The sequence below is a fragment of the Labrus bergylta genome, chromosome 6 (genome assembly GCF_963930695.1).
Source record: "Labrus bergylta chromosome 6, fLabBer1.1, whole genome shotgun sequence".
Classification (NCBI taxonomy): Eukaryota; Metazoa; Chordata; class Actinopteri; order Labriformes; family Labridae; genus Labrus; species Labrus bergylta.
Window position 1 is genome coordinate 3,928,395 of NC_089200.1, and position 17,974 is coordinate 3,946,368.

A 17,974-nucleotide genomic window follows, 5' to 3' on the forward strand; every position below is an offset into this window, starting at 1 on the left:
CCTGATTCCTAAAGAAACAAACCGAGATTATTTTGTTTTTTTACCTTTTCAGTTCTCTTTTCACCTTAACACTTGTCCTCCTCTGTTTGCCTTTCTTCCTTTCTTTCTGTCTCTCTATCCATCGTCTTCATCTCCCTCCTTTTTTTCATGCAGTTCAAAGACATTTGGCTTTAATCAACGAGCACATTTGGACAGACAGGGGCTGCTTCTGTTACATGTGTGTGTCAGTGTGTGTGTATGTGTTTGTGCTTTTGTGAGCGTGTGGATACTGTGAGATGTTTGAGTATGTGTTGTAAAGAGTCTTAACTCTACTAATGGTTTATTCAGTAACCTGAGCAGGTGTTTTATGAACATGTAAAGATATTCTTTCAGGCATTTAGATAATGGGTAACTACTGTGTGTGTATGTGTGTGTATATATATGTGTGTGGGAGAGTGTGGTATGGTGAGTTAAGAATTGATTTTATGCTCTTTGAATTAAGGTCTGTCACAGGTCCTCTGAGGTCAGGTACACACACACACACACACACACACACACACACACACACACACACACACACACCTATAGAGAATTACTCATTCACATTTTTTTTTTTAATGTATTGTACTAGAACAGAGTACATTTCTGTTGTTCCAAACATAGTATGAAAATGGGTAGCTTAGGCTATAGGTCAGGTAAGGTAAGGTTAGGTTACAAACACAATGGCCAAAAGACCAAAACAATAAAAGATATTTTGTTGCTATAGCAACCAGGCAATATTGCTACAAGCTGTTTTTCAGAATGAAGCATTATTATGTTGCTTTGATTTATCTTTAAACCTCCAAACTGGAAGGAAGTCGCCTAACTTTACATGCATAGAAGTACGTTGTTGTTGTTTTTTTAAGACAAATATCAATTCTGATTTTGGTTGAAAAATGTTTCGATTACCAATATGGTGGTGTGTATATAGTATGTTTTTTAACAGGAACAAAATCAGTCCTCTTCTTTGTAGGCTGTTCAAAAATCTTGCACCATATGAGATTATACATCAGTACACAGAAGCCTACTTATCAATATATATTTTTTAATGAATATCCAACATTGTTATATATTACCAATCAATTCTATCACTGACCACGCTCTGCTCAGTGGTGGTGTTCTGCTAGATGTGTGGCAGACAGTGCTGAGAGTCAGAGCGCCCTCTGCTGGACAAACTGTGTGATGACAATCCTTTTTACATCACCCCAAACATTGTTCACTGTGTTATCTGCACTGTAAAACATGTTTATCAAAGCTCTCTGCATAGTGAAAAACACATCCTGATACTCATATATCAGCTGTTTATTTATTTTATTTAATTCAATGAAGACGGCCTGATAATATTCGCTGCCTGATTTATCAGTCTCTACATGGTATCAAAGATATGTGACTGCTGTCATCCTTGAAGGCCTTTGCAATCAGATACCATTTATTTCTTTAATCTGTTGAAAACTCTGTCCACACTAAGGCAATAACACACAATGAATGTGCACATTTTTTAATGTTAACACCCTTAACATTCACAAAGCCAGACTTTAACGTTGTTTTTAAGTTGTTGCTAGTTCTGCTTCATTTCCTTGTTCATTGTTTAGCACCAATACACCAAGTCAAATTCCTTGTATGTGTAAATGTACTTGGCAATAAACCCCGATTCTGATTCCGATTGAAATATGTGTAGGCAATGTCCCTTTTTTTTCTGACATTTAAAAAAAAAAGCACGAGTAATGAGAACATATAGGTCACTTTGAGTGTTAACTTTTGGTCCTGACTATATGTCTACATACAGTATGCAATCCTTACTATACAAAGACAGAATTAAAAGTCTACTTTCCACATCAGGGCCAAGAACAGTCCTCGCAGTCCTCACTAAATATTTATACATCTTCATTTCCCCTAAATCAAAACCTAGGTGATTCTTTCTACCTCTCGTTGCCAGCAGAGACGTCTCCTCCACTGCGATAAAGTTTCATATAAACAGATAGAGCTTTCAACCATGTGTCCTGAAACATCTTGCTTTGGCTCTGGATCTAATAAGCCCCACTTGGCTCTGCAGCTCCAGCTGAAATGTGGTGACTAATGCTCTGACTGGCTCTGTGACAGACACCTACCTCAACACATTCTTTAAGTCTCTTTCCCCATTAATAAGTGCTTGTTTATTGGTCTGCTTTCATAAATACCCTCGGAGAGTGTTCCCGGATTATAAAGGGAGGTTTGTTTTACAGAATGTGAATAGGGAAGTGTTAATAGACCTAGAACAATAGCCTGCAATGCAAAACATCAGGCTATAAATGTATTCTCTCTGTTTATCTGCTTGTTTTTATCTATTTATAGCAGCAGCTTTATTTTGAACAATATGCTCATTGTTTTTCAAACTAATTCAGTTATAAGTTGCTATATGTGAGGATGGTGGAGATGAGGAAGGAAGACGTGAGTTTAAGGTGATGTAGGTGACTAAAGAGAAAATATTTAAGATAATAAAAGTCCTGAAAGTTCATGTGAGTTCACCAACAAAGACAAGAGAATAGATGTGATGTTCATCTTATTGTCTAAGCACCAATCATATGAATTCATAAAGAAGGTAATAATGACTATTGTAGTGTTTGATTTAAAAATGCTGGCATGAAGTTTGATTATTTGGTTAATGGTGACGATAATGACCATGATTCTACAATTCACTTAGCAGACGCTTTTATCCAAAGCGACGTACATCAGAGAGTAAGAACAACACAAGCAAGGATCTAGAAAAAAGGGAACAATGTCAGTAAGAGCAAACGATCAGCTTTGAGTCTGATTGGACACACAGGTGCTGACAGGAAGTGACCAGAGGCAAAGCACAACATTGAGGGCAGTTCTTGAGAGCTCTAATCAGTATAGAAACCATCTTATAAGTCGTCGTTATCAAACAAAAACCATCGTCATTACCATCATCATCATCAATAATATGGAGACCATCATCATTAAGTTAGTAGGTATTCATGAAAGAGCTGGGTCTTTAGCTTTTTCTTAAAGGTGCAGAGGGACTCTGCAGATCCAATGGAGTTTGGAAGTTCATTCCACCACCGGGGGGCGACAGAGGAGAAGAGTCTAGTCAGCGTCTTAGGACCCTGTTGTGAAGGTTGGATCAGACGCCTTTCATTGGCAGAGCGTAGTGGGGGGGAGGGAGTGTAGACCTGGATCAGAGAGTTAAAGTAAGGAGGAGACGTTTCTGTGTCTGTTTTGTAAGCGAGCAGCAGAGTTTTAAATTTGATGCGAGCAGTAACTGGGAGCCAGTGTTTGGAGACGAACAACGGAGTGACATGTGCTCTTTTAGGAAGGTTGATGATGAAACTGATCAAGTATTTGAGGTAAAAGTAAAGATGACAACAATGACACACAAACAAAAAGTCCTGGGTGATACAAGAAGATAGCCTATTCAATGCAGCATAATGATGAAGTGCAAAGGTATAGTGTAAAGTAAAGGTGTGCATGTGGAAATGATGTATGTAGAGGAAGGAAAATGATTGGAGTTGGTGATAAGATGCATGGCAGATTTTGAAAATGACATCTTATGGGAAAGTTTCCTTTTGGAAAATGTGTTGACTCATTTTTGGACCTAGTGGGTCAAATAAGTAGCCTAATGATTAAATAATGCTGCATTATGTTGTATATTATAGCCAAACCTCATCGATCTTTTTTTTCGATGAGAGTGATAGGCTATATTTTTATTACTGTTGTTAGAAATTTAACACATACAATTAAGCCTTATATGTTTCGATATGCTGCCATGTTAACCATAAAAGGATTGTGTTGTAAAGTCAAATTCTGCCCCAACAAAGATCCCAAACAAAGATAAGATGAGATCTGATGGATATCAAGAAGATGATGATGACATCTGCACATGCAGGTGATGACAGTTGTGGAAGTTGATATGAAGTTAGAAGACCCACCCAGGGGTGTCCAAACTTTTTTTCTTAAGGGCCAAAATTGTCGTGTTAGAATCGCTCGCAGGCCACAGGTTTTTGTTTTTTAAAATATAGTTGAAAAAATAGTAAAGCTTTGTAGATCAGAATCAAAAGGCTCGCTAAAGAAACCCTTTAATAAAAGGAAATCAAATATTTTGATTTCTTCGTTCTACTTTATTTTTATTTTTTTCTCAGAATAGAACCTGTAACGTGGTTCATTTTTTGGAAAAGCTTTCTGCATTTAGCTCAGGTCATTAAACGGTTAAACAACGGTCCACTTGTTTGCAAAAACTTTGCATACGTTTTTTTCTTTTCATAGTTTACAAAAAAAATAGTAAAAGCTGTAGATTTTAAAAAAAACAAACAACAACAACATGCATGTTACTGAACACTTTCTATTTTAGAAATATTGTTCAGCCCTTGTTAACATGAAAAATAAAAATAAGATAATGTGCCAATCTTAATCGAGGCCTCGGGCCAAAATCTTCTGATTCTTTATTTGAAGTCACGAGCCGCAAATGGCCCTCGGGCCGCACTTTGGACACCCCTGCATTAACCTATAGGCTACAAAGTATAGAAAAGAGGTGGGTGACCTGTTGGACAGGGATACTACATATTGAGAGACTACTATAACTCCGCGTGGCAGCACGTGTACCGGTGGTGGGAGTGTCCGCGTGGAGCGTTGAGCTGCTTCCCTCCATGCACGCGCACAGTGTTTTCATTCTGCACTTAAAGGGTCGCGAGAGCAGGACGTTGACGAGGAGGAACATTACCTACAAGGTTTTATTTTCCTGTAATATCCCCCCCCCCCCCGGTGTGATGTCAGTGTGCCGGACCGGTTTGCTGCTCGTGCTCCTGTGCGCGGTGTTTTTTTTTGCGGTGTCTCGCGCCCGCAGGAGTTCACCGGAGCTCGAGGATGTTCAGGAGAAAATCTACAGCGCGAGATGCACGTCCAGGTGCCTCAGTCTGCACATGAGCCAGCTGACTGCTGCCTTCAGACACCTACAGGTACAGTCACCTTGTTCTTCATCCATGACGTTTTCCTGACACCGGGTTGAAATATGACGCACAGTGAGCGGCAGACATGAACCAGAGTACACACAATAAATTAATGAAATAAAAAGGCAGATTACGAGTGAATGACCTGTTTCATGATAGGTGCCTCTTAAATCTGAAGCTTAGCATATTAGTTTGACGTGTATTTAAACCCCTACGTGACCCTCAGAGGTAATTTAATTCACTGATTGAGTTGTTGTCAACACGCTCTACCCTGACACCCTGAAGCAGGGGTGTCCAAAGTGCGGCCCGAGGGCCATCTGCAGCCCTTGAGGGGATTTTTTGCGGCCAGTGACTTCACATGAAGAATCAGAAGATTTTGGCCTGAGGCCTCGATTAAGATTGGCACATTATCTGATTTTTCATGAACAATATTCCTAAAATAGAAAATGTTCAGTAACATGTATGTTGTTGTTTAAATCTACAGCTTTTACTGTTTGTAAACTAAGAAAGAAAACTTGCGCAAAGTTTTGCAAACAAGTGGACTGTTGTTTAACCATTTAATGACCCGAGCTAAATGCAGAAAGCTTTTCCCAAAAAAAAAAAAAAAAAAAAAAAAGGTACAGGCTTGATTCTGAGAAAAAAAAAAACAAATAAAGTAGAACGAAGAAATCAAAATATTTGATTTCCTTTTATTAAAGGGTTTCTTTAGCGAGCCTTTTGATTCTCATCTACAAAGCCTTACTTCCCCCCCCCCCAACTATATTTTAAAAAACAAAACCTGTGGCCTGCGAGCGATTCCAACACGACAATTTTGGCCCGCAAGAAAAAAAAAAAGTCTGGACACCCCTGCCCTAGAGGGTCTTGACGCCGTAAGTGGTATCAAGTAGGCAGTTTAGCTTACAGTAGTCTTAACTTAGCCTAACTGATGTTTTATTTAAATTATATTTAGTTAATTTATGTAGGCTAACAGCACTTTTACGTCTCTTGAAACAGCAGAGAAGTAAATGACAACCAAAGAACCGACAAAGAGTTGTTGTTATCAATGAGAAAAGGTTTATTTTATAACAACAAAAGAAAACTGAATTTGATGAACAAGGTGGAGAGTGAGGATTGGACAGAAGTGGATGTGCCAAAGAAATAAACTCAACAAAACAAAATCAGACCTAACTAACTTCTCTACAAATATTGAAAGAGACAAACCACACTTACTTAGTGTTTCTAACAAAGTTAACTAAGTAAGGGTCGCAAATGTAGGGGAAACCCCAACTTACCGAGTCCAACCTCACCACAAACCTTTCAGAACAATGATCCAAAACACAAACACTGACACTGACAGAGAATGATGATCCAACATGAGTGGCAGAGAGCTGCAGAGTTGGTGTGTGTTTATGTGGAGCCTCTTAGGTGCTGAGCCTTCAGTTGCTGGGTGAAACAGGTGAGGTTAATTAGGTGATTACCTAGAGGAGCAAATCCAAAAAGGAGGGAGGTCTCAGGCTGTCAGCCATGTAACAAGCACAATCCTCTAAATTGTTCTAGGAAGATAATGAAAGGGGACATTTGAAGGGAAAGATGAGCAACTTTTTGAGCAGGTGGGATAGCCATTCTGTGGGCTGAGGCTTCCTTCAATAATATGATAGAAATTATGAAATAAGATAATCCTTTATTTATCCCACAATGGGGAAATTTACAGTGTTACAGCAGCAGAAATAATACATTCTCATAGACAAACATTAACTCTGGAGAAAAAGCCAAGCCGACAGGTATGAACATGGTTAAATCGCCTGTCCCTTAGTTGTGTTTTATTAAAGCACTTTCCTCTGGAAGGTCTGGAAAGAAATGTCAACTTAATGTGTTATTGTGCAGTGATTTGACTTGAGAAAAGTACATTGGAGCACTGTCAGCCTTTATAATTCATCAAAGTAAAAAAGAGTGATATTGAGTAAAAACAGTGACTGAAAAAGTAGGATAAAAGTGTTGTTTTGATGTCACTCTGATTCCCCTGCACCAGTCATCAGAGGGTTAAATGTGACTTTAACATTATTTAAGTTGTTGACAAAAATTAGTCATCTCTGTGAAATCGCTGGCCTGTGTTTCGGTGGCCTTTGTAGTGAGGAATGTAAGATTAACAGGGACATTAGGACGTTACCAAGTTTTGAAAAAAGCCACTTATCGTTAACGGCTTCAACATGTGCATGCTGTGTAGTGGGTGGGAAAGTCATTAACCGCAGAGTTTAGCCCCAGTGGCTCTGAGGTGTGTAGAAGAAAGTGTGTGCATATCTGTGTGTGTATGTGGTTTGTGTTTGCATATGGTCGTGTAAAAAAGTGAAAGTTTGGTCTGTTCCTAGTCCATCCAGAAAAAGACCTCCGCCACCTGTGCATTGGATAATGAGGGTGGCCTCTGGATGACTCTCTTGCATTGCAGTGTGTGTGTGTGTGTGTGTGTGTGTATATGTGTGTGTGTGTGTGTGTGTGTATATGTGTATGTGTGTGTGTGTGTGTGTGTGTGTGTGTGTGTGTGTGTGTGTGTGTGTCTGTGTGTCTGTGTATGTGTGTGTGTGTGTGGAGTTTCTGGAATAGAGGTGTGAGAAAGGGAACATTTGGTTTAAACTTTTATGAAGTGAAGGGCAGTAGTCAGATGTTGAGCATCAAACAGCAGCGTAGGAAACAAGACCTACTAACTGGGAGGCAGTTAAAGACTTCGGTTTAATCATCAAATGTGTGTTCAGGACTCTTAAGGTCTTAAGGTTAGGTGCACCTAAATAGTTTGTACACTTCTGTCTTTTTTCTGATTTTTTCTTCAGTGTTGCATTTTTGATTTTCTGGCTTTTAAATTTGGTTAAAAAAAAGTTTCTTATTGACACATATCCCAAAACATATAGGCTATACTTGTAAATCTATGAAAAGACCATGAGCCATATTGGTCCTGATTATTTTAGGCCAGTGGATGTATGGGTTTGCCTTTATGAGACAATGAATGTCATTCTGCTGTGACTTCTATCTTTTTGAAAATTTATCAAAGTGCCAAATCAAGAAATGCATCCATCCATTTTCTTCCGCTTATCTGGACTGTTTTCTAGCTCCTCCTGGGGGGATCTTGAGGCGTTCCCAGGCTGGATGGGATATATAATCCCTCCAGAGAGCACTGGGTCTTCCCCGGGGTCTCATTCCAGTTGGACAATAACCAGAAGACCTCCAAAGGGAGGCGACCAGGAGGCATCCTAATACGATACCCGAACCTCCTTAAAGGCTTTATGTGATTTTTCACACTTAAATGTAGAAATCAAGTATATCCTCTGAAAATAACTCTGTGAGTCATGACTGTCTACAATGGGTGTAACACCCGAGTCCCACTGTCTGTGATGTTTTCAGAGTTTTCAGAGTCCTATCTTCACTTTGTTTACATCGCCGGGACGGCCGGCTGACTCCTCCCCTCGTGTATAAAAGTTGTTTAATTGAGGGACTAGAGAAAAGAAGAATAACATACTGTACTCACTGCTTAACTGTGTTTCTAGATCACGCTCATTTCAGGTAAATTTACATGCAGTGTGAAGATACCAGCATAATAAAGATCGCTAGCATTAGCATGCTAACACAACAATGCAGCGTGAGTTGTTTTGGTTTCATGCTGGTGCTCAAGGGGCGACACCTGCTGGATCAAAAAATCACATATAAAGCGTTTAAGACATAAAGGGCCACTGAAAATGTTGTATTTTACAAAATTTGAAGAGCCTCTAACTTTGAGAAAAAGTAAACAAGTGCCCTCACAGCCACTTCCTGAGGAGTAGCATCACTCCTTTAATATAGAACAGTATCACATTAGAGAGTGTCTGGACAGACTGTGTGTCTACACTATACACATTCATTCATTCATTTAAAAACATAGAAAAACCTCTTGATAACAGCTCCAGTAACTATAACATCAGTGACGATAAATAGGTCTTTACTCATCCTACTCATCCACCACACTCTGACACAAACACACACAATGCTTCCTCTGGCTTCATGTGGGTGAACGCTGAGTTTGTGTGTGTGGTTAGTGTGTGTAGCCACTAGAATGTGAGTCACCAGTTTTCTATTTACACCTCTCTTTCTACAGCTTCTCTGGGCTTTCCACTACTTTCCCTTGTATGGAGTAATATTGTAATTATATCTGTTTGTGTGCACATGAGCATATATATACTGGTATGTTGTCATATTCCAAAAAATTCCTCCTTGATGTAAACTCCTAAAAATAAGGAGAAGACGTCCGCCTCGCCTGCAAAGCTGGATCTGTGTGCACATACGTAGTTAATCAGATTAGACTGCGTGTCTTAAACACTCACAGGTCTGCGGTGATGATGAGCGGATGGTGAGCAGTTCGAGCCAGGTCTTTAGAGCCAGAGCGAGGCTGAATGAGCCGCCTGTGCATTCATGTTTACGTGTGAGTGTGTGTGTCCCGGCTGCTCTGCGGTAGGTAACTCTAATCAGCCCCGAGGTCGGTCAGCCAACCAGTCACGCTCTGAAAAAGACCAGAGACAACGAGCGGGTCGGGTTGCACAGAGACAGACGACGGCCCCGATAAAGGCAGGCAGATAGATGGACAGGCATTGGACGATGGAAAGACAGGTGGACACACAAACAGACAGGTGTTACAAACCTGATAAAGTGATACACGGGCTCATGCAGAGCAGGCAGACAGGAGAGCAGAGAGACAGGCAGCAGGGTGGATACTGCAGGAGACAAAGGCTTGCTTGATTCTCCTCGGAGATAAAGCCTCTCTCTGCGGCTTTGTGACTCTACTGTCATTTGATCAGGAGAACCACACGGTGATAAAATTCTGGCAGCGTAGGAGTGACTCTCACCTGAAACCAGGATGAGAAATTCCAAGGCAGTAAATCACAGCTGGGATGGAGAAGCATTAAGCGGCATTGCTTTGTTCTTTCAGCTGAAGAAAGAGAGATGGATAGAAGAAAGAGTCTTCACCACTTCAAAACTATGGAGGCTTTTATATCTGATACTGATACTGCCAGGTATTTCAAGTTAAAAAAAACACCAAAAACAACGAGGAGACGGCTAAAGAAAGCCTGTAACCAAAGGTAACAATATCAACCAGGGATGGGAATTCACAGTAATCCCTGTACTCGATTACTTGAATTACCAAATGAACGAGTACTCAAGTACCTGCAGATTTTTATTTTTTCTCCTGGACCGGAATTGTAGACTTTATGCCTGTAAAATGACATAAACATCCAATATTTAAACATAAATATAAATAAATAACCAACAACAGAAAGCGATTTCGATTTCAATTTCAACGACTTGTTAGCGACGTGTGCTAACAGGGCTAGCGAATGACGTGATGTGAGACTGCCTGTTTTCTGTCTCCGCTGTTTTCTACTTGTGCTTTAAGCGCATGTGGTTAAGCATCGAACTAGTATTTCATCACTTTCCTTGACTGACATGTCGCAGGTGTAGCAGACGGTTCTGTTTCTGTTAATAACGGTGTAATAATATGTTCCTAGAGAGTTGCCGTAGCTGCCGTAAAGCAGTTGTTTTTGCTGAAATCTGGCTCGGTGTGTACTGAAACTGAAGCCGTGGCCGGAGAAGTCATACCTTCCTATCCTGTTAATTATTTTCCTACCTAGTATATTCAGTGAGGCGAAAACAAAAAGCTGGGTCACAACATGTAACGCTGTGAGTTCAAGTTTTGTAGCCTAAAGCAGCGCTTGCACAGGTGAGCGAGTAGCAAAATGTTACTCGAATAATGGGGTCAATGGCGAGTACTCGAGTCCTAATATCAGCCTACCAGCACATGTAAAGATGTGTTTGGACTAGTGGTGGGCGGTAAACTGGTATCAACACCGGCACCTGTGGGGCGCTGGTGGCCCAGTGGCCCAGGTTCAAATCCAGCCTGTGGCTTCTGTCCCACATGTCATTCCCTACACTCTCTCGCTCCCTGATGTCCGACTCTATCCACTGTCCTGTCTCTCAATTAAACACAGGCACTTGGATTTTTTTGCAGCAGTGTCATCACCGGTTTGAAAACACGTTTGGTTATGAGGCACATTTTGCATGACAAGATGATCTACAAGGCCGTTAGCAAGAAACAAAATTGTGTGAAAAAAAACCCGACCATTGCTGCGATATTCCTGATGTCCTATGATTAAAATGGTTGATTCAAGCTCCGTTAAATTTACAAGAAATGTAAAAAATATATATATTTGTAATCTTGGCCAACCTTCCTGCAAACATTTATTACAGTGAAATCACAGAGAAAATGTAGTTTAATAATATGATTTGGTGGTTATTCACTATAGATGCTCTAATGCTGTGAAGAAACTCAGGTTGTAGTAGTTAATGTGCACCGTCCCCTCAGAAGGATACAGAATTAACTGAGCTATTTTGCTCTCATAAGTGTTGTCATGATGAACTCAGATTTGACAGCGTTTGATTATCCTACAAATGTGGAAGTTATTGTCTAACAAACATCAATAAAGAAAATAATCTATGGAATAATTCCACAAGTAACTTAATGAGATTTCTGTCTGAACACATCTCAAAACGCCAAAATCAACACACTGAATCTCATAGAGTTGACTGGTGCAAAAATAAAGATAATAAAAGAGGAATTGCATTTTTTCATCGAGTTGAAGTGTCTAACTGTTTCTTGGTCAGGACCAGTTATTCTCTGGAGTCTCTTCTAGTTGACAGGCGACTGTTTTTTTCCCCTTTAAACAGTTTCTGGCAGCTTCCAATTTAAAGATTCAAAGTCGTCTTATTCTCCAAAAGTTGGCGATTTGGGAAATATTTGTTGTTTATTTGTTGATGTTTTTTGCACCAATGGGCTCTCAGACATGCTGCTGTCGGAAGTGAACCGAAACCACAGTCCAGTGCCAACATAGCAATCGGATGAGGCAAGGTCCAGGACCGTGTAACGACCTCGCTCTTTGTTGTGACCCTTGTTGTTTACGGGATGGTTCTACCAGAAAAACTGAGACTGATACACACACACACACACACACACACACACACACACAGCAACACACACACACACAGCAACACACACACACACACACACACACACACACACACACACACACACACACATACACAAACTAATTAAGGGCTTCTGTCTGGAAAATTCAGACCTCAACAAAGGCTTTTTTGGAGCAACTTTATATTCCATTTAGTGGTAGTTAGTCATGATACATTCACCGCAAACACACTTACAGAAACAGCACACACACACACACACACACACACACACACGCACACACACACACACTGTGTTTGCTTCTGGTCATCTGGGTGTGATTAGGAGAGTTAATGCGTTGTGTTAAATAGACTTTCTACTGCACCTCACCGCAAACACTGACCACAACACACACACATAATATGTGCACACACCCTCTCTCTCTCTCTCACTGTCTTTCTCTCTAACACACACACACACACACACACACACACACACACACACAGGCTCACTTTTTATCGCTGCATCTGGCCAAAGTGTGATTTATATCTCACTCTCTTTCAAACACTGAAGGGTGTCTGCAGCTGTGCGCTTGCATGTCGACCGTGCACATGTTCCTCTGTGTTTATGCATGTTGGGTTTTGTTTCTCTACCTCTTTCCTGTTGTTGCATCCAGTAGTATAAGGTTGTTTTTGTCTTTAACAATGATTACTGTGGACGCACCTTTCACCACGGACCATGTGGAAGTCCTTTTGGTGCAAGTGTTTCTCCCACTGCGGAGGGTCAGTCATGTTTCTGACAAGTCTCTTGTGTCGCAGATTCAGGGAAAATGTCTCCTTTCAATCCCTCTAAGGATAGAAAAGTTTAATACCATGTGCTCGCTGTGTAATCCAGCCATATGGAAATCCATCGTTAAAATGAATTCTTTGCACTTTTTTTATGTTTTAAGTCATATTTCACAAGTTGGGTTGAAGTGAAATTCTCTGGATAGTTTTCATGCAAGGTACCTTGTAACGACTGCACAAGGATTTTTATTCATCCATGAACCGTAAATGCTCAAAAGACCAAAGAGCTCGGTTCTCATTTCATATCGGTTTTTTATGTTTTCAAATACATAAAAACTTACGCACAGCTTCCTCTGTTTCTACAAGTTAAGAGAAACAATAAAAGGTTTTTACATTATTAATAACGTTCTTCCACTAAGGATGAAAACACACTATTAAAAGTTGGCTTCCCATTATTAAAATAACCCTCGGGCCAGATGAACAGCAGTCACCAAAATTTATTGCGTCCTGTTTCATAACTAGTATCCACTTCTTCCTTGCCAGTGTCCTCCCCGCTTCTATTAACTAATATTTATTTCCATCTTTCACCTCCTTTTTGTCCGCCTGCCTCTGCTCTTTTCAACTTCCTCCCTCACTCCCATTTCCTCTCAGTCCCCCTTCATCCAACTTCTTTTCTCTTCTTTCAATCGTCCCCTTTCTTTCCCTGTCGTTTTTTTGCAGCTTTATGCAGCTGTTTTTGCTGCACAGACACACACACACCAAACTCACACACACATTTTGCGACCCATCAAAACTCCACTTTGACCACCATTTGATCTCCACATGACACAGGCCCATCAAATATGCTGTGATTGTTTATGTCAGCAAATATGTCCCATGAAATTGACTTTGCAATGACTGTTAAAATCCACTTTTGTGGGGCGCTGGTGGAGCAGTGGTTAGTGCGCACGCCCCATGTATGGAGGCTGTAGTCCTCCAAGCGGGCGGCCCAGGTTCAAATCCAGCCTGTGGCTCCTTTCCCGCATGTCATTCCCCTCTCTCTCTCTCTCCCTGATTTCCGACTCTATCCACTGTCCTGTCTCTACATTAAAGGCACAAAAGCCCAAAAATAAATCTTTAAAAAAAAAAAAAAAAAATCCACTTTTGTGTAAGTGTGCATAAATGTGTGTGTTTCAGAGGGAGCTGGAGAGGAGTGACAGAAAAAGAAGGGAGGGCAAAAAGGACAGATTCAAAAGAAAGTGTGAAAATGATTAAGAGTGGGGATGAAGATGTGAGGCCAGCAGGGGGGAGGGGGCAGCTTTGTATCTCCTCAAAAGAAAATCTGGGGATGCTTAACCAGCCTTTACACTGTCTCTACAGTTCTTTGAGTGAAGCATCTTCAGTATGTCATCACAGGGGGTTCATGTCTTCTCCAGTTCATTTTTTGACAGAGAGACAGAAATAAATGTTTGTGGGCTTTTTCTCTGTGAAATCTGTTTCAACCATCATAAAGAAAGAAGGAGTTAGAAGCAGAATCATCTGGATTAGCCAGGTCTGTTTTTACCAGGTCTGGACAATTTTATACCCTTTGAATAATAATAATAATAATAATATAATAATAATCTTTATTTATAGAGCACTTTTCAAAAACAAGTTACAAAGTGCTTTACAAGAACAACAAATATAAAAACAGGCAGGTCATAGAATAATAAACAAGGCAATAAAAATCACTTTAAAATATAAAATCCCTTTTAAAAGAACTGTAAAATACATACAATTATTTTAAAGGAATTCTAAAAAGTGAAAATAGTAACAATTTAAAATCAACAAAAATCAGGAAAGGCTCTCCGGACAAAGTGTGACTTAAAAGAGATGACTGATTCTGTCGACCTGATCTCCTCGGGCAGGTCGTTCCAGAGTCTTGGAGCCCTCACTTAAAAAAAAAAAAAAAAAAGACTTACCTGCTATTTTTGGGCCCTTTAGATATGAATATGTTTAAAGAAGGTTGGTAACTATTTTTCTGCCTAAGGGGAAACCTTGATGAAGTGTCTAAGTGAAGGACACACAAGAACATTAATGCCAAAATGAAGAATATGTTTTACTGGATACCTTGGAGACTGTTGAATTTGTATATTTTTGGGGGAGTTTGAGAGCTCATTAGGACTGCCATGTAGATTTGATTAGGATTAATCTGGATATGATTAGCATTCAAAACCATTTTTGTGTCATATTAGTCAGCTGTAGCCGTGTAAGGAGTTTGGAAAATGACCTCACTGAAGTCGGTCTTTAGAAAAACGGAAAAATATTAAACTATATTAAATATTTAAATAATCAAACTCCTGTAAAGCAAACTTGACATTGTTTAATTTGGGATCATTAACTCCCTGGAATTTTCCCTCTTAATAGAACAAATTACATTTAAATAAACAAGTTGATCATTTTGTTCACACAGTTATCGGGAGAATATCTTTATGTGGCTGTATAATCGGCTGAGATTGATCATTACTTAAAGCAAGAACAAGACTATGATGCCTTTAGGAGCACGATACGGAGCGGTCACACTGGCCATCCGTACCGTGCTCAAGCACGCTTCAACCCTAAAGTCCAGTTCGTTTTGCCAGTGTGACCGCTCCGTGCCGTGCTCAGGCACGGTACACTTCCTTGTCTTTAGCACACTTTGGAGAGGTGTCTTCAGCACGGTACACTTCATGCACGAGCACAAGAACGCTGACAGCCTTCATCATGGAAAAATCCAGAGTTTCATGTCTGTATCTGACTAACATGACTCAATGTAAGACACAAAGTAGCTCTCATGTTCTGTGTTGTTCTCCGATGTGCAAGTCCATTTCTCTCTCTCTCTCTCTCTCTCTCTCTCTCTCTCTCTCTCTCTGTCTCTCTCTCTCTCTTGTCCGCTTGTTTGTCAACTGAGCACGTTTCATAACATAAAGCGTGCATGCGTTGTATTACGACATTATGTACAAGAGGAAATCGTGCTTAAGCACGGATAGCCAAGCAGTTATTGTGCCTCTTACAAAACTACAAGCTTCTTTTTACAGTTTCTTTCTGGCTGTCGCTGCAGACTTGATATTATTGGAGGATTATGCATCATCTGGCCAACTGGTAGACGCTGTTTGCTCCCTCTGATGCACTGAAATGGTAGTCATAACAGCTTCTAAGTATGTGTTCTCGGCTATGTCAGTGATACTGCTACTATAATACATGGTCATGGTCTTGAAAACAGAAGGAAAGAGTCATGTGGGCAGAGAAGGAGGGTGTTTTTATGTCTCTGTAGTGATATCATGGCACCTGTTCTTTTGTCTCTCCTTACATCGATTTTCTCTTTTTTCATCCACCCTTCGTGTAACTACTTTATTCATCAGGGATTCAACCATTACTGTAATGCTCTACTTATTTCTTCCTCTTCCCTCTCTCATGCATCTCTATAGGAGGCATGTTTACCATCAGGCATCAGTTTAATTTACTACCCTCTTAAGTCACTAAGGACAAAAATGTCCATGCCAAAAAACTGACCATAACCCTTTAAATGCCAGCTTGATTACATGATTCTGGCATTTAAAGGGTTAAATTCCTGATAATTATTCAATATTTAACATTTTTGAGCAGGGCTGGAGTTGTTTCTGAGATTTTGCAAAAAAAAGGTGAAAAAAATATCAATCTGTTTTATTTTTAAAGCAGTTTTTGTAAATTGGACATTTTCGCCCTCCAATGTCCAAACAGGGAACTACATTTTAAATCTGATGCTACACAAAAACTAACAATGCATCAAAGTCAATATTTTGAATAATCTTTTTTAAATATTTATTTTTGGGCTTTTGTGCCTTTTAATGGAGAGACAGGACAGTGGATAGAGAGTGGAACCAGAGAGAGAGAGTGGGGAACGACATGCGAACCCGGGCCGCCCGCTTGAGACAACAGCCTCAATGCATGGGGCGCGCGCCCTAACCATTGCGCCACCAGCACGCCCCTGTTTTGGATATTTAAAAAAAAAATCCCCCAGCTACCAAATATTTGCTATATGGAAAATAACTAATTTTTGTGTTTTTTTCTTAAATAACAACAGTGACATCAAGTAATCAAACTGGCATTTAAAGGGTTAACTTCCTAAAAATGATTGAATGTTTGGTAGTTTTGAGCAGGGCTGAAGTTGTTTAAGAGATTTATGCAGAAAAAAGTAGAAAAAAACATCAATCTGTTTTATTTTTATATCAGTTTTTTTCGAAGTGGACATTTTTGTCCTTAGTGACTTAAGAGGGTAGTAAACATGTTTCTCAGTGTTCTATTGATCTATTAAAAAAATTAAATGTGCATTCAAAAATGTGTCAAGAGAGAGTCTTTCTTATAAAAAATGGTGTCATATGCACTAACAGACAAAATGATGACCAGATGAAGAGGAAACATTTGACCAAATGGACAAAAATGTCCATAGTGATGCATGAGGGTTAAGCAATGACCATTATCTTAATAAACAAGTGGCACACATTGCTGTTAAGCCAATGGTGTCCACCCTATCAGTATTTATCTAGTCTAGCTTGGGCAAGAAATACACTTGTATGTCTCCGAAGATGACGTCAAACAGTTCATTTAACAGGAAACATTTCTGTTAAAGCTTTTGTTGTGGCCTTCATTGAATGTTTCCTGCTTTCTGTTTGCCCTCCTTTTTGAGAAACAGCTGGACACATGAGGCCAAGTAAGCAGCTGGGGGAGAGTATGAGAGGAATGAGGCAAAAAAAAACGTGTTGAGAACTTGGAGTTCTGACCATTTTCACAAACATTTTCAACGGCTTGTCCGTGCAGAAAGCAGACACTATCTACTGTTGGTGAGTTTTAGAAGTGGGTCCCACCGTCTTAAAGTTAAAAGAAGCTTTTAACTCTACTATCCGACCAGCTCTATTTTAAGAGTGTGTCACGGCTTTAATCTCACCCTTACTTCAGTTTAAATCCTCGGCTGCTCTAGCTGCTACATTCGGCATCTCTACATTCAGCTTTAAAGGGAAATAAATCCTCATATTCATACATCAAAGTCTAATTTGGCTTCTTTAGCAGCTGCTTCACCAAAGTGGTCGATATTCATCTGTTTGGAAAGTGAAATGTGAAATGAGTCAATTCAGCATCTTCTGTACCGTGAAAGCCCTTAACCCCCTAATCTCCAACCTTTAGCCTCTGCACTGTTACCCCAACTCTGACCCTTTAACCTCCATCATACCAGGAGCACAAAGGCTACTTAAAAGAGCACAAGCCCTGAAAAGTGTGTGTGAGTGTGTGTGGACAAAAAGGTGATC

General features: G+C 40.0%; 1 protein-coding gene across 1 annotated transcript in view; it reads left to right on the forward strand.

The window, feature by feature from the left end:
- Positions 1 to 4,641: 4,641 nt before the first annotated feature.
- anos1b (anosmin 1b) overlaps positions 4,642 to 17,974 on the forward strand; it is a 54,111-nt gene continuing 40,778 nt past the window's right edge. The window contains exon 1 of the mRNA XM_065955577.1: positions 4,642 to 4,967. Coding sequence (XP_065811649.1) covers positions 4,659 to 4,967 — 309 coding nt within the window. The 5' untranslated portion in view covers positions 4,642 to 4,658. The remainder of the gene's footprint in view (positions 4,968 to 17,974) is intronic.